The sequence below is a fragment of the Hippichthys cyanospilos genome, chromosome 4 (assembly GCF_059441005.1).
Source record: "Hippichthys cyanospilos isolate Australia breed blue-spotted pipefish chromosome 4, RoL_Hcya_1.0, whole genome shotgun sequence".
NCBI lineage: Eukaryota > Metazoa > Chordata > Actinopteri > Syngnathiformes > Syngnathidae > Hippichthys > Hippichthys cyanospilos.
Window position 1 is genome coordinate 23,926,249 of NC_142372.1, and position 17,945 is coordinate 23,944,193.

Here is a 17,945-nt window from a genome sequence, read left to right on the forward strand (position 1 = left end):
TGGTTAAAGGTTGAAGCAGTAAGGGATGTTGTCGAGCTGAAGGAGTCCTATCGAGGGGATTTGGCCAGTGGAGATTCAGAGGCAACTGACAGGTACTGACTGGCCAAGCGGTGTGCGGCTTCGGTAGCCGCCGAGGCAAAAACTCAGGTGCGGGACGAATTTAGAGAGGCCATGGTAACAAACCTCCGGGTGGCTTTGAGGAAATTCAGGTGCACCATCTAGCGTATCAGGAATGGGAAGCAGTCCACTATTAAAACTGTGTGCAATGAAGATGGGTGCTGCCAACCTCAATTTGGGATATCTCAAGCCGGTGGGGAGAATACTTTGAAGACCTCCTCAATTTCACGGACACGTCTTCCACTGAGGAAGCGGTCCGGAAACTCCGAAGTGGGCTTTTCTATCACTGTGCCTGAAGTGACTGAGGTAGGTGAAAAACTCCTTGGTGGCAAGGACCCCAGGGTGGATGAGATCCGCCCAGAGTTCCGAAAGACTCTGGAAGTGGTAGGGCTGTCTGGTTGACATGCCTCTATAGCATAGCATGGACATTGGGTACAGTGCAAATCAGGGTAGTGGGTCCCTTTTTAAAACGAAAGACTGGAGGGTGTGTTCCAATTAACGAGGGATCATACTCTTCAAACTCCCTGATAAGGTCTATGGTAGGGGTCGTTAACTGGTGGACCGCTTAATATTGTTGGTTGTCTGCGTGACATCGGAAAAAATCTCAGCCGAAGAAAAAAATGTCAATGGAGAAAAAAAGAACACCGTGTTTTTTACATTGAATGCTACTCACTCTGGGAGGTATAGATGACCAAGTAGTGGACTTTGTAGACATTCTCCCACTGCGATTGGATGAATCTTCTGGCGTGAGCGACAAACCCCGATGTGTATTTTCATTCGCATCAATGTGATATCACTAAACATTGTTTAGCGACATGAATGCAAAAGAGGAGATGATGATTGATTTTTATTTTTCGACGCCCATTACTGGTTATTGGGATATCAACAAAAGCTCCTTATAAAAAATTGGGATTTCTTTTGGACGCCCCCCTGGCGAAGTGTTCCGGGCATATCCCACTTGAGGAGGCCCTGGAGATGACCCAGGGCGTGCTGGAGAAACTACTGTATATCTCTCGGCTGGCTTGGGAACACCTTGGGATTCCTCTGTAGGAGCTGGACGAAGTGGCTGGGGAGAGGGAAGTCCGGGCTTACCTGTGAAAGCTGCCGCCCTCCCAGCTCAACTCATAAACGATAGATGACGGCTGGCTGGCTGGACAAATGGATAATTGGACCGGGGGACGCACAAAGAACATCAGGCTTGACTTGCTTTAGAATTCTCAAATCTACAGGCACTGTTATAGTTGCTCAACTGTGGTTTATGTTTATCCTCAAAATGTGATCTGAGAATTCTGTATGGAATTCTGTCTTGTTTTTGCTTGTATCCCATTGATGAGTCTTGTTTTGCAGCGGCTCTTCAAACATGTTGACTTTGGTGATAAGTTGAAGGGAGCTTTTAATTATGTCTCTTCAAGGACTGCTTTGTGAATGTAAACCTTAATCAAAACGAAATGGCATTTTGATGTGCGCCGAGTGAGACTTTTATTTGCGCCACCAGATGGTGTTCAGATATGAAGGATTTATTATTCTTCCAGATGGCAACTCAGTTACAAAGAAATTACTGACATGCATATTGACAAACCCATCTCCTGCAGTAAGCTGAAAGACCCACTAACAAAGAGGAAGAATCATCATGCGTGATAAACGTAGACCCCTTAGTTGTAATAATATACATTAATTTTGTTTTGTCACCTATGAATCACACAGAGAAGCACAACTCAGTAGCAATTGGACCTGAAATATAGAAAAGAAGAGCAGTAGAAAAATGTGGTTTTACCCTGTGCATGATTTCATTCAAAACGGAATTTGGAAGAAAACAAGGAGCACATCCACTTCACGGTACATTCCAAAATCATGCATCATATGTAGGTTAAATAAACACTAAACACTAAATAAACACTAAATTGTCTATAGTCATGAACAGCTGGGTTTGACTCCAGCACACCTGTGACTTTAGTGTGGGAAAGGTGATTCATAAAATGGATGGATGAAGGGAAACAAATCAAAAGAGAGAAAGCTCAGAGAAGTATTAGTGATGTCAAGCGATTGAATTTTTTTTAACTAATCATTTTCACAATAATCAAAAATTAATTACGATTAATCACATTTTGGACTTTCACTATAGCATTTTCTACAGCGTTAGTAACAGAGGTTTACTTGAGTAAACCCTTAGAATTATTGTAAAATCCTTAACCTCTGGGGGAAATTTTGACCCAGGTCAGGCTTTTAGAGGTTTTTGATATGTGATATCAAAAGAAAAGCATACAGAAAATACTGTGGCTAAACTATTGCATAGATTGTCAAAACATGTCAACTTTCAATCTGCATCCTGCCGTCCCTTCTAAATGCTTGCAAACGGGAGGTTGAGAGGTACACCCTACTGGTGTCAAATTTAGCCCATGTCGGGCTCATTTACTGCTATTGAAAATTAGAGATATCGTCAATTTTTGACATATTGAAAACCCAATGTTTTAGCATGCATTTACCTCGATATTTGCAATAATAATTCTTTCAACGGCAACTCACGAACAGAAATAGAACACGAAATAGAAATTTTTGTGTTGGGAACCCAAAACCACCAGGGGACACACATGGGCAACTTAGGACATTTGCAAGCCCTTCATGACTTTGATGAGTGGCTTCGCCTCACTCCCATAATGCAAACTTCTTGTGGGACTTATAGTTGACAAAAGGCTTTGATCCAAGAACTAAATGTTGCAGGAAAGCTTTCAGACTTCACGTGTCAATCTCCCTTGTGGATTGACATTTGTGGCTACAACTCTCGTTTCTGTGCACGAATCTCTCGTGTGGAGTGGCGCCTGTGGGTACAAATCTTCTTCTCTGTGGGTTTGAGTTATAAAAATGAAAATTGGGATTACGTCACGCCAATCTACCAGGGAAAGAAAATCATTCTTTTGGATCCTTGATCATTTTTTTTTAAATACAATTGTTGTACAAAACAAAAGAAAAAACAAAGAAAAAAGTACGAAAGATATACGCAACTCTGAAAAAAATTGTTGAGCTCATTCAAGACAGAAAAAAGTCAATTTTTCAGCCAAAAACCATCTCTGAGAAGTTGCAATTATTCATGAGACACTGGCAAGGGAACAAACATGTGATCAAAAGTCATATCAATATTCACATTCCACCAGAGCCCCACTTTGATATTTAATTAACAACACTCATCCATAGAAATTCAAGTTTATGTTTTTGTTTCTGACTGTATACACGGATGATACAACTGTCTCCCAGAGTTGCTGTTAGGAAGAATCCTGCAGTCCTATCACATATATTTTCACTTTAACGATGCATCACAGGGTCTCAACTGTTTTGAGGCCAGAAAATGGTTACACAATGAGTTTTCTTCCTTTCGTTTCATTCCAGCTTCAGCTACAAAAATCTTGTATGAGAATTAAGACACGTTTTTTTTGATTCAAGGGGGAAATTAACCCTCAAATCTTATTTCATACTGTATATATAATACTGATTATTATTGCACTTTGTGGAATATGATGGAGCAGTAAAATCCTACCATTTTGACCCATCTCAGAGAGTGGCCATCGTCATCTGAAAATTACATCAGTTACTTGAGGCAAACTGAGACGTGATTGGTTGCTATCTGTGCCTGATATCATTTTTAGTCACCAGCAAGTGGCAAAATGGTCACTTCCAAGACAGATTAAAAACAAACGGCTTTTACTGCTTAATTCATATTCCATGAGTGCATTATTAATCAGCGTTCTATGTCAAATGATGGCAGATAGAACATATTCTGGGAAATAAGATTTTTCAATCATAATACTGTGTTTAGACTAGAAGGGTTGCATAGAACAAATACTGTAAAATGCAGTTTTGGGGGTTTACTTCCCTTTAAGGAAAGTAGCAATGATAAACTTATATTTGTCAGAGGTCATTTTGGCAACTGAAATAGTCACTTCTCTTTTTCCTGCAAAAAATGTCACATTGCAAATTTCTTGATGGCATTGTAATCTTATTAGGACCATTAAGCATTGCGAAGATTGTTAAACCATGGCGAAAATAATTTGTTTTCTAAATATTATACACAGTAAATATTGTCACTGATACGTTATAAACAGTGTAAGTTTTTTCAGTAAAGAAAAATTTGTTTAAATTGACACACTAACCAGTCTTGTGATATATATATATATATATATATATATATATATATATATATATATATATATATATATATATATATATATATATATATATATATATATATATATATATATATATATATATATATATATATATATATATATATATATATATATATATATATATAGTAGTTCATATACTTATTGTAGTTATGTAGGCACCTACCTACATTTACATTCAGCCTACAAGGGTCACAGATATGTATTCTCATAGATAAACAAAAAAATAAATAAAGCCACTGGGTATTCCCTTTAAATTGCGTTGTTTCCCTTCCACGAGCCACATGAAGGTCTGGACTGGACCAACTGGACCAACATAGCAAATGAGATTATTTGTTGAGCACACAATTGTGTTTGCCGTTCCAGCCGGTAAGAAATACTGCTAAATCACGAGACACTGGCAGGAAACCCAAACCGTGTCGTCAGTATTTGCAGCATCATGCCCAAACAGTTTCCAGGTTCTGTTCTGGCGTGAGTTACGCGTCCTGCACTCGCAGAACGCAACGACCGCAATTTTTGTCGGTACTAATTGCAGAGTTCTCCTATTCCGAGTTAATTGGATACGACTTCTAAATGAAAACTACACCGGAGAAGCGCATTCTTCGCACGCGGTCACCATCATGTTGGACAACTGCTCGGATTTTAGCAACCGTACGCAGCGGGTGGCTCCGGTGGTTCACAGCTTCCCAGCCCTTGTTTTCGGGATCTTGCTGATCATGGTCGTCATCTCGGGCAACGTGCTTGTGTGCCTTAGTGTGTATTCGGAGAAAGCTTTGAAAACCACAACAAACTATTTCATCGTAAGTTTGGCTTTTGCAGACCTGTTGCTGGCGGTTCTGGTTCTGCCACTCTTCATTTACGCAGAGGTAAGACTAAACTTGGCTCCACGGGTAATATGCAGTTTCTACAGGTAATTACATGCAATTCAATTCAATATCGAGGAAATGTTGCTTGTTTGTATAATTTGTTAAAACGCTACCCTTATACAAGAGTGAATGCTGTTTGTATAACATTAATTGCCACAATGGTTTGACTCATACGTGTTCAAAAGTTTAAACGCTAGGTGTATTCACGGCTCCTATTTAGTGTTACTAGTCACCTGCCTGCGTTTCTAAAAGTATGCACTGCATGACTCAGAGATTGGCTGCTACTGTGACCATGATATTTTGGGGCGCCGCACTAGCTCATGGCAGATGATTTGAAGACTGATAAATCAACGAATGAATCAGACTTTATTTATTTAGCACTTCATACAAAAAAATGTTCTAATATAAAACATGTAGAGACAAAACAAATTCTATTTGCTTTGGCTTGTCAGTTTGCAATCGCAACCATTAGAAAATTGAAGGATAATTATTTTGGAAGAAATTACGTAATGTAGATAATAAGGTATGTTCATGAAACTATGTTGTTTTAATTGTAGCAATGCAAGTGCAAATAGGATTATAGATATTTTTGTGTCTGTTTGGAGTTTGAACTAATACGTTTGCTTGTGTGTATGTGTGTAGTTCCAAGGGGGAGTCTGGTCAATGAATATGGTTGTTTGTGATGGCTTGATGACCATGGATGTGATGCTGTGCACTGCATCCATCTTCAACCTCTGTGCCATCAGTGTGGACAGGTAAGTGTCCTCTTAAGTGTCACCTTGATATAAATTCACCAGCCACTTCTTTGGGTACACTTACAGCAGGTGTGCCCATTGTGCTGGTTGCGGTCGGCCAGCTTATGTTAGTCACCCGTGAGACATCACACTACATAAAAAAAATATCAGCCGAAGAAGACCGTCAATCGAGATTAAAAAACAAACAAACAAAAAAACAGCGTTGTTTACGATGAATGCGGAATACGCTGGAAGGTAAAGATGATCCCCCGTGATCAGTGAAATGCATGCGTATGTGGGTTCCTGAATTTTTTAAATGTAAAAAGTATTCATACTTAACACATTTAAAACAAATATTACTGCAGTACACATATTTATTTGAATCTAAATTATTTAACGTCATACAGTTACATGTTATTCCTTCCACTGTTATCAATTCCCTCCACGCAGTTATGTTAGTGATGCCCAGAAGTCTAATTAAAGTGAAGCCTGTGACCGACCAAACATGATAACAATAAGAGTTTACACACATCTCTGAGTTTCATGAGGGAGCCGGACTAATGAGGGCAGGAGCTGTGATCTACTCCTGCCCCAACTCCTGCCCTCATTGGTCGATGGTGGCGCCGGGAGACAATCATTGTCTTGTAGGAGTGCCCGTCTCCCTCATGAAACTCACTTACTGCAGGTTACGTTATAAATCTCTTACCTTGATTTCTTTTGTAATAAATTGGAATTTCAAGTGTAAACTAATTGTTTTCATGGTTGGACATCTACAGGCTTCACTTTAATTAGACTTCCGAGCACCGCAAATATACTGTAACCACAGCTCTACCTGAGACTACAGACAAAGGGATAGGAAGGGATAACAGCACCTTCAATGTGTAGCACTGGGTTTCATCTCTGTTTTCAAGCTTAGGGACAGTCTCATGCCCGTGATTTTTAATGTGTACCATTTAATTTTTAGGAGTCGTGAATGATAATCCATCATATATCATTATTTTCTTGATTAATTGTTTTAATGTATACTAAAAAAATGCCATAATAGTTCATGCCTCTATTCTTTAAGTAGAAAACAATGATACATGCATTCTCTGGACATTAGTCATGTTTTATATTTAAGCAAAGTATCTGGTTAATCGTTGAAGTAGCTGGGACAGAGAGAGTAATTGGTCTTTGGTGACCCCTGCATCAGTTGCTAACGTTTGTCACACATATTATTTTTTATGTTCAGTGATCATATTACCATTATGTGAACCATACTAAAAGCCTGACAATAATGTTCAGGTTACCATAGTTGAAGATGTTTGGCACATTTTCCAAATCGATGTTATGTTGAATGTTGATTCCAGTACCTTCTTGCCTTCATAAATGCAAACTGTTGTGAAAAGTCAGTGTAGGTTTGTTCATCACACTCCCAGATGCAAATCTACAAACTTCCACCAAGTTTCTGAGTCATGGGCAAGCAAGAGAATCTTTCATTTGAGCAAGGATGGGAAATCAGGTACAAGATGGAATACTGTATGGTTTATGAATGTGCTGCGATTAGCTGGTGACCAGTTGCGGGGTGTTCCCCATCCCTCACACAGTCAAGCAGCTGCATTCTAGCTCATGATAAGAAGTGCTCTAGAAAATGAATGCATGGACTCGGATGATAAGGGGTAAATTCCAAGCACGGAGTACACTGAACTAATCAATTGTCAATCACGGGCTGATTGTCGTTTGCGTATTGTTCAAGAATCAATCAATTGATTTCATTCTTGTTTAACAGGAATAGTTGATTTGATTATTTGATTGTCATTCATTTGAATTCCAAAATATTGAAATATTGATCAAATCGATGTGATTTCCCATCGATCCATCCATCTTCTATACCAGGGTTTCTCAATATTTTGGATTTAGGGGCCCCTTTTAGAAAGCAAATTTTCCGAGGACAGTGTACAGTACAGTATATATATTTTTTATTAATAACCCAATGTTCGGTGCGTGATGTTACAATGGCTTCTATCTACTGTATTGGTAGACAGGGCGCCCACAGAATGCACTATCAAGAGTGGCCAGAGGCGGCGTCAAAAAACAAAGACTAAGCCAAACAAGGCACAAATCTGTAACTCTTAAAAGATGAACTAAATCAGTTCAAAATCAGCCAAATTACGTATTTCCCGGACCCCTTGCAGTCAGGCCACAGACACACCTGACCACGTTAATTGCGGGTGAGCTGAAGCCTATGTTTTAAACACAAGCCTGACTTTTTACATCTTGGACCGCATACTTTTAAGAGTCACAATTTCCTCTTTTGTTTTGCAGGTTTATTGCAGTTGCCATTCCTCTAAATTATAACCGCAAACATGTGGACTACCGTCAACTCATCCTGCTATTAGGCACCTGGTTACTTGCCCTAGCAGTGGCCTCGCCTGTTATCTTTGGAATCAACAACGTACCTAACCGGGACCACAACAAGTGCAAACTTGAGGACAGTAACTATGTAATTTATTCTTCCATTTGCTCCTTCTTTATCCCATGCCCCATCATGGTCCTGCTATACTTTGGTGTTTTTCGTGGCCTACGGCGCTGGGAGGTTGCTCGTAAGGCCAAGCTGTGCAGCAGCATCGAAGCCTGCGGGAAGCTTCAGCGTGCGGCCATCACCACCGCCCTTCCACCGCTGGCGAGCGCCATCCCCGGCCCTTTGCCGATGTCTCTACCAAGGATGACTGAAAAAGATCGTTCACGGAACGATGATATGGATGACTATATAAAGCAAGAGATTCCTTATTCCCACCAGTATGGAGCAAACTCCATACCCACAGTGACCTACAACGAGGAAAAGCACAGCAAGAAAGGAGCCAAGATCAACAGCAGGGAAAGGAAAGCCATGAGGGTGCTGCCTGTTGTAGTCGGTGAGTGTCTCTATTTCACTTAGACTGGACTTTAACCGGAAATAAGTCACTACTTCTTCAGGCTATGTTGGTTTGAAATTGCTTTGTGTCAATCAGAGAAGCATACGTTCCCACCAATGAGATTTAGAATTGATGCATCCATGATCAGGTGAGCAGGAATTTGCACAGGTGGGCAACTTACATTTTTTTGCTGGTCCGAGCCCCGCCCCCTTTTCGTCATCGATGCTCCATTATTTTTCAAGCCATACGAAATTGTAATCATTAGTCCGTCCGTGGAATTTGCTCAACTTTCCGCTAGTAATAGAGGGGGATATTTGACTTTTTTTTTTTTTTTTTATTGGTCTGTCATGGATCAGGCGCTGCTCGACTTCTGTCTCCACTCACACTAATTATTTCTTCTGTTTTAGTACTAACACACAAAGTTAGCACTATGTCTGTGGTTCTACAGTTACACTGCATTTGAAACACAACACAGTAATATAAGTGTAACACGTAAACAAAGCCGGCTACAGAGTTTAACCCTAGGCTAGTATACACCATCTATCTGTCCCGTTTTATACAGGGTACGGAAGTGCAATTAACAATTATGTCTACTGGATGGCATTATCACGCTTTCCATGACTCTCAAATGGTAGATGTCGTTTCATATAACTGCCTGCCCTACTACGATAGCAGACGATTCATTAGCATTTGTCTAAATTTCATCGGTCACATACACTACAGTACAAGTGACTCAAAGTATTGCTGGGGTTGAATTTACAAAAAAAAAATCTTTAATTTAGAAATTTTTAAAAAGTTCTGTCTTACAATTCCTGGCCAAGAGCCAATCGGAGAAAGCATGTAAATTTGGTCTGCATTCATTGGTTACTTGAAACGTATCCCTGAATGCTCTTATCAGCAAGAAACCTCAAACCAGGACTAAGACAGGGAGCCCCTACAAATACTTCTCTGGTACATTCAGCTGCGTTATAGCTATAAATGACAAGTAGTAAATTCAACCTGCCCAGTGTATTCATTCAACTGAACATATTTCTCCATTGCTTGGTGGTACTGTAAAGTGACTATTGTCACATTACACCTGGCTGATTGCAGTTTGTACTATAAAGATGCAGCAATATAGCAGATAAACAACCAAGTCAGTTGATTTATATTTCAGTAAGCAGAAAGGGGTGTGGCGGGCTGACGGACATATTACGAACATCTGACCTAATGTCTATCCCAACAATTACAACAGCGGATGAAAATTGCAATTCACAATCATTTTAATTCCTTTTTTTTTTTTTTTTTCCCCGTCGGTGCTGATGACGTGCCCACCTCTGGTTATTTGTCCATACAGTATGTGCCCCATAATTATCTGGCAAACAGTCCGAGGTACTCCCTACCTCTTGCCCAAATTCAGCTGACCCTGGTTACTGGTGACCCTGATGAGGAAATGGGCAATAGAAAATGGATGGACAGTTTGGAATCAATAATATGCATATTAAGCACAACAAGCTGATAATAAGTTAGTGTACAACTATTTATAAACTTTTTACTTTGAAACTAACCTTAGACAAACGTACTTTGGTACCCTATAGTGAAACACTACTCTACTTTGCAAGTGTAACTCTACTTTGAAGCCTTACGTTGAAAACCTAACCCAAATGTGAAACCCATCATACATGGTAAAACATGGTTGAAGCTACGTTTTAAAAATACTTGGAAACCATAACTCGACTTTAAAACTTTACTTCATATATTCTGACAGTCGTATCCCACTGTTATCATTTATTACTCCATTTTGAAACCCTAACCCTATTTCATAACTATGAGTCCTGGTATCAGTGTTGGGAGCAATGAATTACAAAAGTAATGTAATTACTATATTGCATTTGTTTTTGCTGTAACGAGGTAATGTAAGGCATTACACCCACAAAAAAAAACTAGTAATATTTTACTCTGTACAAATGACATTAACACGTTACAATGTATTATAATACTGTATATAGGCCAAAAATACTTCTGAACCGTTTAAATTTCTAAAACTAATTGAAGCAGTTGATAACATGAATGCAGTTCATTTGGGTGGCGTGAGATGGCGCTGGTGTATTGTTGCTACGCAGAGAACTTTGCTTAGGTCGTTTTATTTGTATGATTTTATTTGACATTTCCAGCTATGTAGGCATCATTTACAAGTCCAAGTGAGCAATAATATTTACTTTGAGTATGTACGTTTGCTTAAATTTAAGGTCATTCCACTGGCTGTGTAATGAGCTACATTTAGAATGGCAAATCCATATTTCCAGTTATGCTGGTGAGAGTAATGTAAAAGCAATTCACTACGATTGAGTATTAACTATTATTGAGTAGCGTAATGCCTTTCATTTCAAATACAGTAATGTTATAATGTAACTAATAACTTTGGAATGACAGTAATAAATAATGATGCCTTACAGTTTTGATATAACTTGCCCAACACTGTAAATAATATGTAGGTTTCATTAAATTACTCCAAGCATCAAGAAACATGGTACATGTCACACACCATGTTTCTTTTCTTTCTGAAAGGGGACCTGTTTCTATGCCAGCCAGTTGTCAGGCCTCTCTATATAGTGCTGAACCAATTGTAAATCCCAGTTTTGTTAGCATGGTGACAGGAGTTGAAGCCTGAGCTTTCCTAGAACAGAGCCTTCTTCCCACAACAACTGTCAGAAATTGGCACTGATGACTAATGCTAATCTGTGCATCCAACAAAATTGACTGCAGTTCTGGTTATCTTTTGACCTTGAATCGTTGCTGAGCTGTTGCCCCCATTGGGTGTCCCTGCCAGATAGTTTTCTACAGTGTCCGGTGGCTGTATGGTGTCAGAGCAAAAATGAAACTGCATCAGGGTTGCACACTCTTTTTCAGCATGTGAGCTACTTATAAAACGACCAAGTCCAAATGATCTACATTCTGTATTCAATGTTATTTAATGTACTTACTAGAACAAATAGATGGGATCTCACTGGCTTTGGTCAATAAGTGATAGTAATAGTGTTTTAATACATTCATGCAGGCTGCTTCCTGTTCTGCTGGACTCCATTCTTTGTGGTCCATACCACTCGAGCTGTGTGCTTGAGATGTGAGATCCCTCCCGGACTAACAAGCATGGTGACCTGGCTGGGCTACGTCAACAGCGCCCTCAATCCCATAATCTACACCATCTTCAACACAGAATTCAAGAATTTCTTCAAAAAATGCTTCAGAAACTGCTGTTACGCATACTTGGTCTGATTAACATTAGAACTGTTTCCATTGTATTATTCCATCCACTGGTCAAGATGATTGAAATTGCCAATTACGTGTTGATTGTGTGGCGGTCATAAACTAGCTACTGTTACAGAAGCAAAAAAAATCAATCTGTTTTGTTGTATCTCAACATTGTCAATTGGTAACAAGCAATAGCTATGTGACATGCAAATAGAAGCGAGCATCTCCAGTCAGGTAGTTGACTAATTACTCCCCTGAGCGTAGGACGTCTCAAACTTAAATAGAAATACTATTTCCATGCACCGAACTGCAATGACTTTGAGCACATTGCAGGGGGGGTGCCCGACTATGGAATACCTCATGCACTACACGGTAATGAGGGACACAGTTTTGAAGCTGAAGTGTTTCAAGGTAAGTACAGCTTGTTTGGCATCGTTGAGACGCACACAACACTGTTCAGACCACAATCCGATGGCCAAGTCAAACGCTTCAACGCCGCTCTCCAAAACATTCTGGCTTCCACCGCTGAAAGTTGCCATTGGGACTGGGACCTGATGGCCCCGTATGCCATCATGGCATACAGGGCAACCAAGCACAGTGCCTCTGTATTTACGACAAACTTCATGATGTTTGGCTAAGAAGTGAGTGAACCAGTGGACCTGGTTGAAGGAATACATCTTGACCTGGAAAACCGACTTTCGGGTCCAGGGTACATCCAGCAGATGTAAGATGCAAGAGCCTTTATCCCTTGGGCAACTATGGCCCTGGAAGGACTTTCTCCGTGTCCCCAGACTACGGCCGGAGGATAGAATCGGCAATGGACAAAAGATGTATTAAAGTATTAAAATGTGTTCATGCTCTCATAACTGAGAACAGATAACTGACACAAACAATGAAAAAATAAATAAATAAATTATATATATATATATATATATATATATATATATATATATATATATATGAAGGACAACACATTAAAAAAACATCAACCTCATTCCTCGTGGATTTCATTTATTATGAATATTATTGGGGATCGTTGGGGATCGAACCCAGCAATAAACAAGGGAACATTGAATGTGTGTGTGTGTGTACAAAACATATATGCATGTATACAGGGTGCACATAACTGTTCCGGAAGAACACATGGGGAACAGAAATCAGTGATGCTTCACTTTGCGCATTTGCATACCCCTACCTTATTTTCACTCATGACAATAACTGAGTCTGAGCTGAACATTTTTTTTTTTCCTGAAAAGTGGCTCCAAAATGTGCCGTGGCTTGAAGGACACTAAAATGTGTTACAAGATTTACTGCTCATGCCCTCAACTAGCAGACAAATTTGATGCCTTTGATGTAACATTTGTTGACTTGTTTACTTCATGCACAAACGCAGGATGTGTACACGTGAGTTCTGCAAGGCCTAATTGGCATCCTCGACAGTGACGCAAATAGGCGTAATACAATATATGTCATGAAAGTTATGAAAATGTACCATGCACAAACACAAGTGGTGTGCTGATCAGTACCTTGAGGCCTTATCATCAAGCTTGACTTAGTAATAAATTGTCACGTTAAAATTTTTGGCTAATTATGTAGCAACACTACTCCCAACTTACCACGGCTGTGACGCAAATGAAGTGGCTGCACACACACCTATTTATAACCACTGCATGAAAGCAAGGATGCTGTTGAGCCATTGTACACGCATATGGAATCATTTAGTATATCAGTATATAAAAAAAAAGTTTCACATACTCATAAAAGATGCACACACACACACACATAAAACACATCATTTTTTTTATCATCTGTAATGTTGGCTGATGGTCAGTGTGTAGTTATTCAACACTTCATTCGAGGAGTCCTGATTCTGTGCTGCGAGAAGCTTTGCTGTGTGGATCAGAGCTGAACAATCCTATTGCACAAGACAGCATAAAAATGGCCTATTATTATTGTAACCTATATTTACGTGAAATCAATTCATGTACGTTTCACATTATCTTCTGGAGGTGTTGATACTCCAGATGCTATACATTTCTTATTTTTCTTCCTTTGTTTTTGTTGCACTCTGCAGACAAAGATACAGAACATAGGGTTAGTCGATTTGCCGGTTAATGTTTTATTAGTTTTCTTTCTCTTGAGTTTCCAATTCATTGTTCTTATCTTTTTGCAGAACGAATACTCTCCCCATTTTCTGTGAAGATCCATAGAAACTTACTTTCACAGCGGCAGCTGTCATCAGAGCATTCAGCTCCTGAGTCCAACCAAGGGCCTGGACCAAAGTTTGGACGCCGTTCACAACATCACCCAGTAGCACAACGTCACGGGGTCGACTGTTCCTCATTGCAAACGGACCCACTAAATCCTTGTTGATGAGCAGCCGAGGAACAGAGGTTCGCACAGCTCCGGCCAGACTGGCAAAGGGCTCCACCTTGAGGCAAGCGAATGAACAAAAGAAAGAAGAATTCAGACTTAACCCAAGATTGATAGTGCTAAATTTTAATTGCTAACCTAAAAAAAATAAAATAAATGGATCACTGCAAAAGGTGTTTCTAAAAATTTACACGTTTCATAATTGACAGGGGTGAGATGAGAGTCTGTTAAATACCGGTAATAAGGTGTGTTTGGTTTGTTCAGAAATAAGCCTCAAAGGCTCTCTTCTCTCTCCTGCTTTAAAAACAGTGACATCAATGTTTTATATTGCATGAAGTTATTAATGCTCAAGATGCATCACTTATTTTTTCAGACAATGCTGAACAGTTTTTGGCCATTTGAAGTGAAAGAGTTTGAACTGCTAATTTCAAGCTCTGGAATGTATAAGATTTTTATTTTAAGTCTTCCTGATTCCCCCCAGCCAAAGCAACTGCAAATTAAACACGTTGTGAATCACAGTTGTGTGAAAAACAAAGACAAAACATTGTTTTCACTTGACCGTAAGCTAAATATCATTTTGACATTGGAAGAGAGGGCTCACCTCCAGCGATGTGCCCATTATGATTAGAAGATCTGCAAGGGGAAAATCTGTGAGGTACTTGAAGAAGTTAAGTGGAAGCTCTTCTCCAAAAAAAACGATGTCCGGCTTTACAATGCCCTTACATGTTGGGCATTTGGGAATCAGTCCACTCATCAAGTCTGGCTAGTGAAAAGCAAGACTATAAAGATTTGTTTTACAGAGAAATTTAAGAAATTGACTAAGATCAAAACATTTAGATTTATAACTCACTCGTAGGTCTTCTCCCTCATATTTCTTCCGGCAAACAGTACATGTGGCCGTAGCAAATGTACCGTGAGCCTCCACAAGCATCTCAGGATGGATCCCGGCCACTGAGGGGGAATGCAGCTACATGTTGTAACATCACTTCTTTACAAAAAGTGTTTGTCGGGAACAGCAAAAGATGGCAAAAAATGAATACATACATCTTTCAAGGCCATCAATATTCTGGGTGTACATTCTGAGAAGAAGGCCTTTCTTGTGAAGCAGATGCACAAAATAGTGAGTTAGATTTGGCTGGAAATTCCCTGGGTACAACTCTTTTGCCAAGGTAAAGAATGGTTTAGGGTTGTGATGAAAAAAGTTTATTTCGAAAATGGCCTCAGCATAAGGCAGGTTATACTGCTTCAAGTTGTCATAGAGACCACTTCCAGGGGACCTGCAGGCGATATAGAGTATGCGTCAAAGATATATACAGATGAAACAACCATTAATCACATATATACATAGACACAAACATATACACATATACAGGGTTAGGGTTAGGGTCTCGGAACGGACCTCGGTCGACAACAAAATGGAGAGGCTTCTTCTATTATGGATTAAAGAGAAGGAAATCGCTGGTGATATGATCTCGTTTAAGAAAATAAATCAATGAATTCTGCGGGTTGGTCTCTGCTCCCCTCCGCCTCCACCCAGCTCAAGTCATGTCGCCCCAAAGGTATTTTTCCTTTGTATATTTATGTTATTTAATTTAACTGTACAGTAATGTTACTAATTTTTTAATATGTGTATAAAGTCGTGATGTTTTTACCTAAGGTTTTTGCACGCATTCACTAATTAACATAGGTTTGGATTGATTATATATATATATATATATATATATATATATATATATATATATATATATATATATATATATATATATATATATATATATATACATATATATATATACATATATATATATATACATATATATATATATATATAGATAGATAGATAGATAGATAGATAGATAGATAGATAGATAGATAGATAGATAGATAGATAGATCGATAGATAGATAGATAGATACACACACATATACTGTATATACACAAGCATATATTTCTCTGCGTTTCAACCCTCTTACTAGGCAGGTCCACTTTTGACCGCTTATCTGTAAAGAGATCAATTTTTTCCACATATCTGTTTTTGAATAACATGCATTCATATGCAAAATAAGTAATATCATGTCATTTACAAGGCTTAAAATTATTATATTTACCTCTAATTTGATATAGTATGCATATGGAAAAGACGGCTTGACTTGTCTCCTTCAGCTCTTGGACGTGTGCTTGGACATGTCGGGAGTTGCGTTTTTGTAAAATTTACCCAAACTGAAGTAAAGAAGGGGGTGGATCGGCTCATAAGCAAGGTCAACTTGTACTCGAGAAATACAGTACGTGTGTATGTCTGTGAACAATTTTACCTGAAATCAGGAATTCCACTGGGGGTGCTAATCCCTGCCCCGGCCATCACCACCACTCTTTTGTACTTCTGCGCCAGCATGTTCTGAATGATGTCTTTCAAGGTTTGCTGCTCGGCAGCTGCCCCACCACCCCGGGAAAAAAGTCCTTTAGTTGCATTCCACTGAAGAGAGTTTGTCTTGCTGGGGAAATAAAAACCATGTGAGTTTAATCTACTTGAAACTATAAAAAAGAAGCCACTAAGATCCATACAAGCAGTATAAGCATGGGGTCACAAAGCATAGACTATGAGCTGGTAATTGGGGCCATACCTGAAGGAACTGTATAATTATAGTGTAAAACAATTAATGAATTCAGAGATTTAGCTTTTCACTGATAGAAGAATAACATGCAATGCCTGGTTCGTGAATAATATTATGCTGTATCAGTACAGTACTGGAGGGGGAAGCTGTGACTTGATTAAGAATTCCTGAATTGGCACGATTATTAGAAAGTATAATAATACAGTACAACAACATACGTAATAGACTTACATAAATATGAATGCAACGCTACACTTCTATTAACATCTGCAAATATCTATATTTTTAAATGATCACTTCAACATTATTATAGAAATCACAATATTCCAATCGTGTAATCTAATGGTTCAGAAATCAAAGCAACATTTCCCTATGAATTGCAAAAAGTATTAAACTTCGTCCAATATTACCAAAAATAAAAGCAAAAATTCACAATCTGACGTGGAGGCTGTCATCCTCCTGAAATTGTACTTCAAGAATACAGTATGAGAATACAAGTACTGCAAATGTTCGAATTTGTAAATATACAGTGTTACCTACCCAGTAAATGATGTTACACCTTGTCTCGGGCACAAACGTATTTGACCGCGGTCTGTAAAACATGACATTCGCGCTTCAGTTCATTGCACTGTCAAACTTAAATGTATCCATCAACAGCAGTGTCTTTGCACTGACCGCTAGCAGGAAAGACGGTTCCGCTTATTCTTGACAACCAACTTCGACACAAAGAAAACGAGAATCTCATCGAATAAGCCATAGCACACATATAAAGTATAAAACAAAACAAAATTAACTAGAAGTCTCCATAATAAAACACCTCGACCAGCGACAAGAAATACTCGCTGGAGTTCCGTGTACCGCGTGACGTAAAATGTCGTCATTAATAGAAAGAATTACAGTAGCTGTAGAATATTTTTTAGACTCTTACATATTTACTTCCACA

The 17,945-nt window shown here is 39.0% G+C and overlaps 2 protein-coding genes across 4 annotated transcripts; one reads left to right on the top strand and one right to left on the bottom strand.

The window, feature by feature from the left end:
* The first annotated feature begins 2,803 nt into the window (after positions 1 to 2,803).
* drd4b (dopamine receptor D4b) lies at positions 2,804 to 12,896 on the top strand. Of its 3 annotated transcripts, none has more exons than XM_088413341.1 (5): positions 2,804 to 2,935; positions 5,112 to 5,158; positions 5,801 to 5,913; positions 8,197 to 8,786; positions 11,824 to 12,896. In XM_088413341.1, the coding sequence occupies exons 1-5, from the start codon at positions 2,827 to 2,829 to the stop codon at positions 12,039 to 12,041; spliced, it is 1,077 nt and encodes a 358-aa protein (XP_088269467.1). In that variant the 5' UTR covers positions 2,804 to 2,826; the 3' UTR covers positions 12,042 to 12,896. The 3 variants fall into 3 exon arrangements, with proteins under 3 accessions (XP_088269467.1, XP_088269468.1, XP_088269466.1); XM_088413342.1 differs by lacking the exon at positions 2,804 to 2,935 and adding an exon at positions 4,572 to 4,661; XM_088413340.1 differs by lacking the exon at positions 2,804 to 2,935 and having other exon boundaries at positions 4,707 to 5,158.
* A 115-nt stretch (positions 12,897 to 13,011) lies between these two features.
* On the bottom strand, positions 13,012 to 17,857 carry sirt3 (sirtuin 3). Its single transcript, XM_088413266.1, has 8 exons — positions 17,678 to 17,857; positions 17,543 to 17,594; positions 16,703 to 16,882; positions 15,435 to 15,667; positions 15,241 to 15,341; positions 14,992 to 15,153; positions 14,236 to 14,448; positions 13,012 to 14,085 (listed from the first exon to the last, which is right to left on the bottom strand). The coding sequence occupies exons 1-8, from the start codon at positions 17,766 to 17,768 to the stop codon at positions 14,056 to 14,058; spliced, it is 1,062 nt and encodes a 353-aa protein (XP_088269392.1). The 5' UTR covers positions 17,769 to 17,857; the 3' UTR covers positions 13,012 to 14,055.
* Between the last annotated feature and the right edge of the window lie 88 nt (positions 17,858 to 17,945).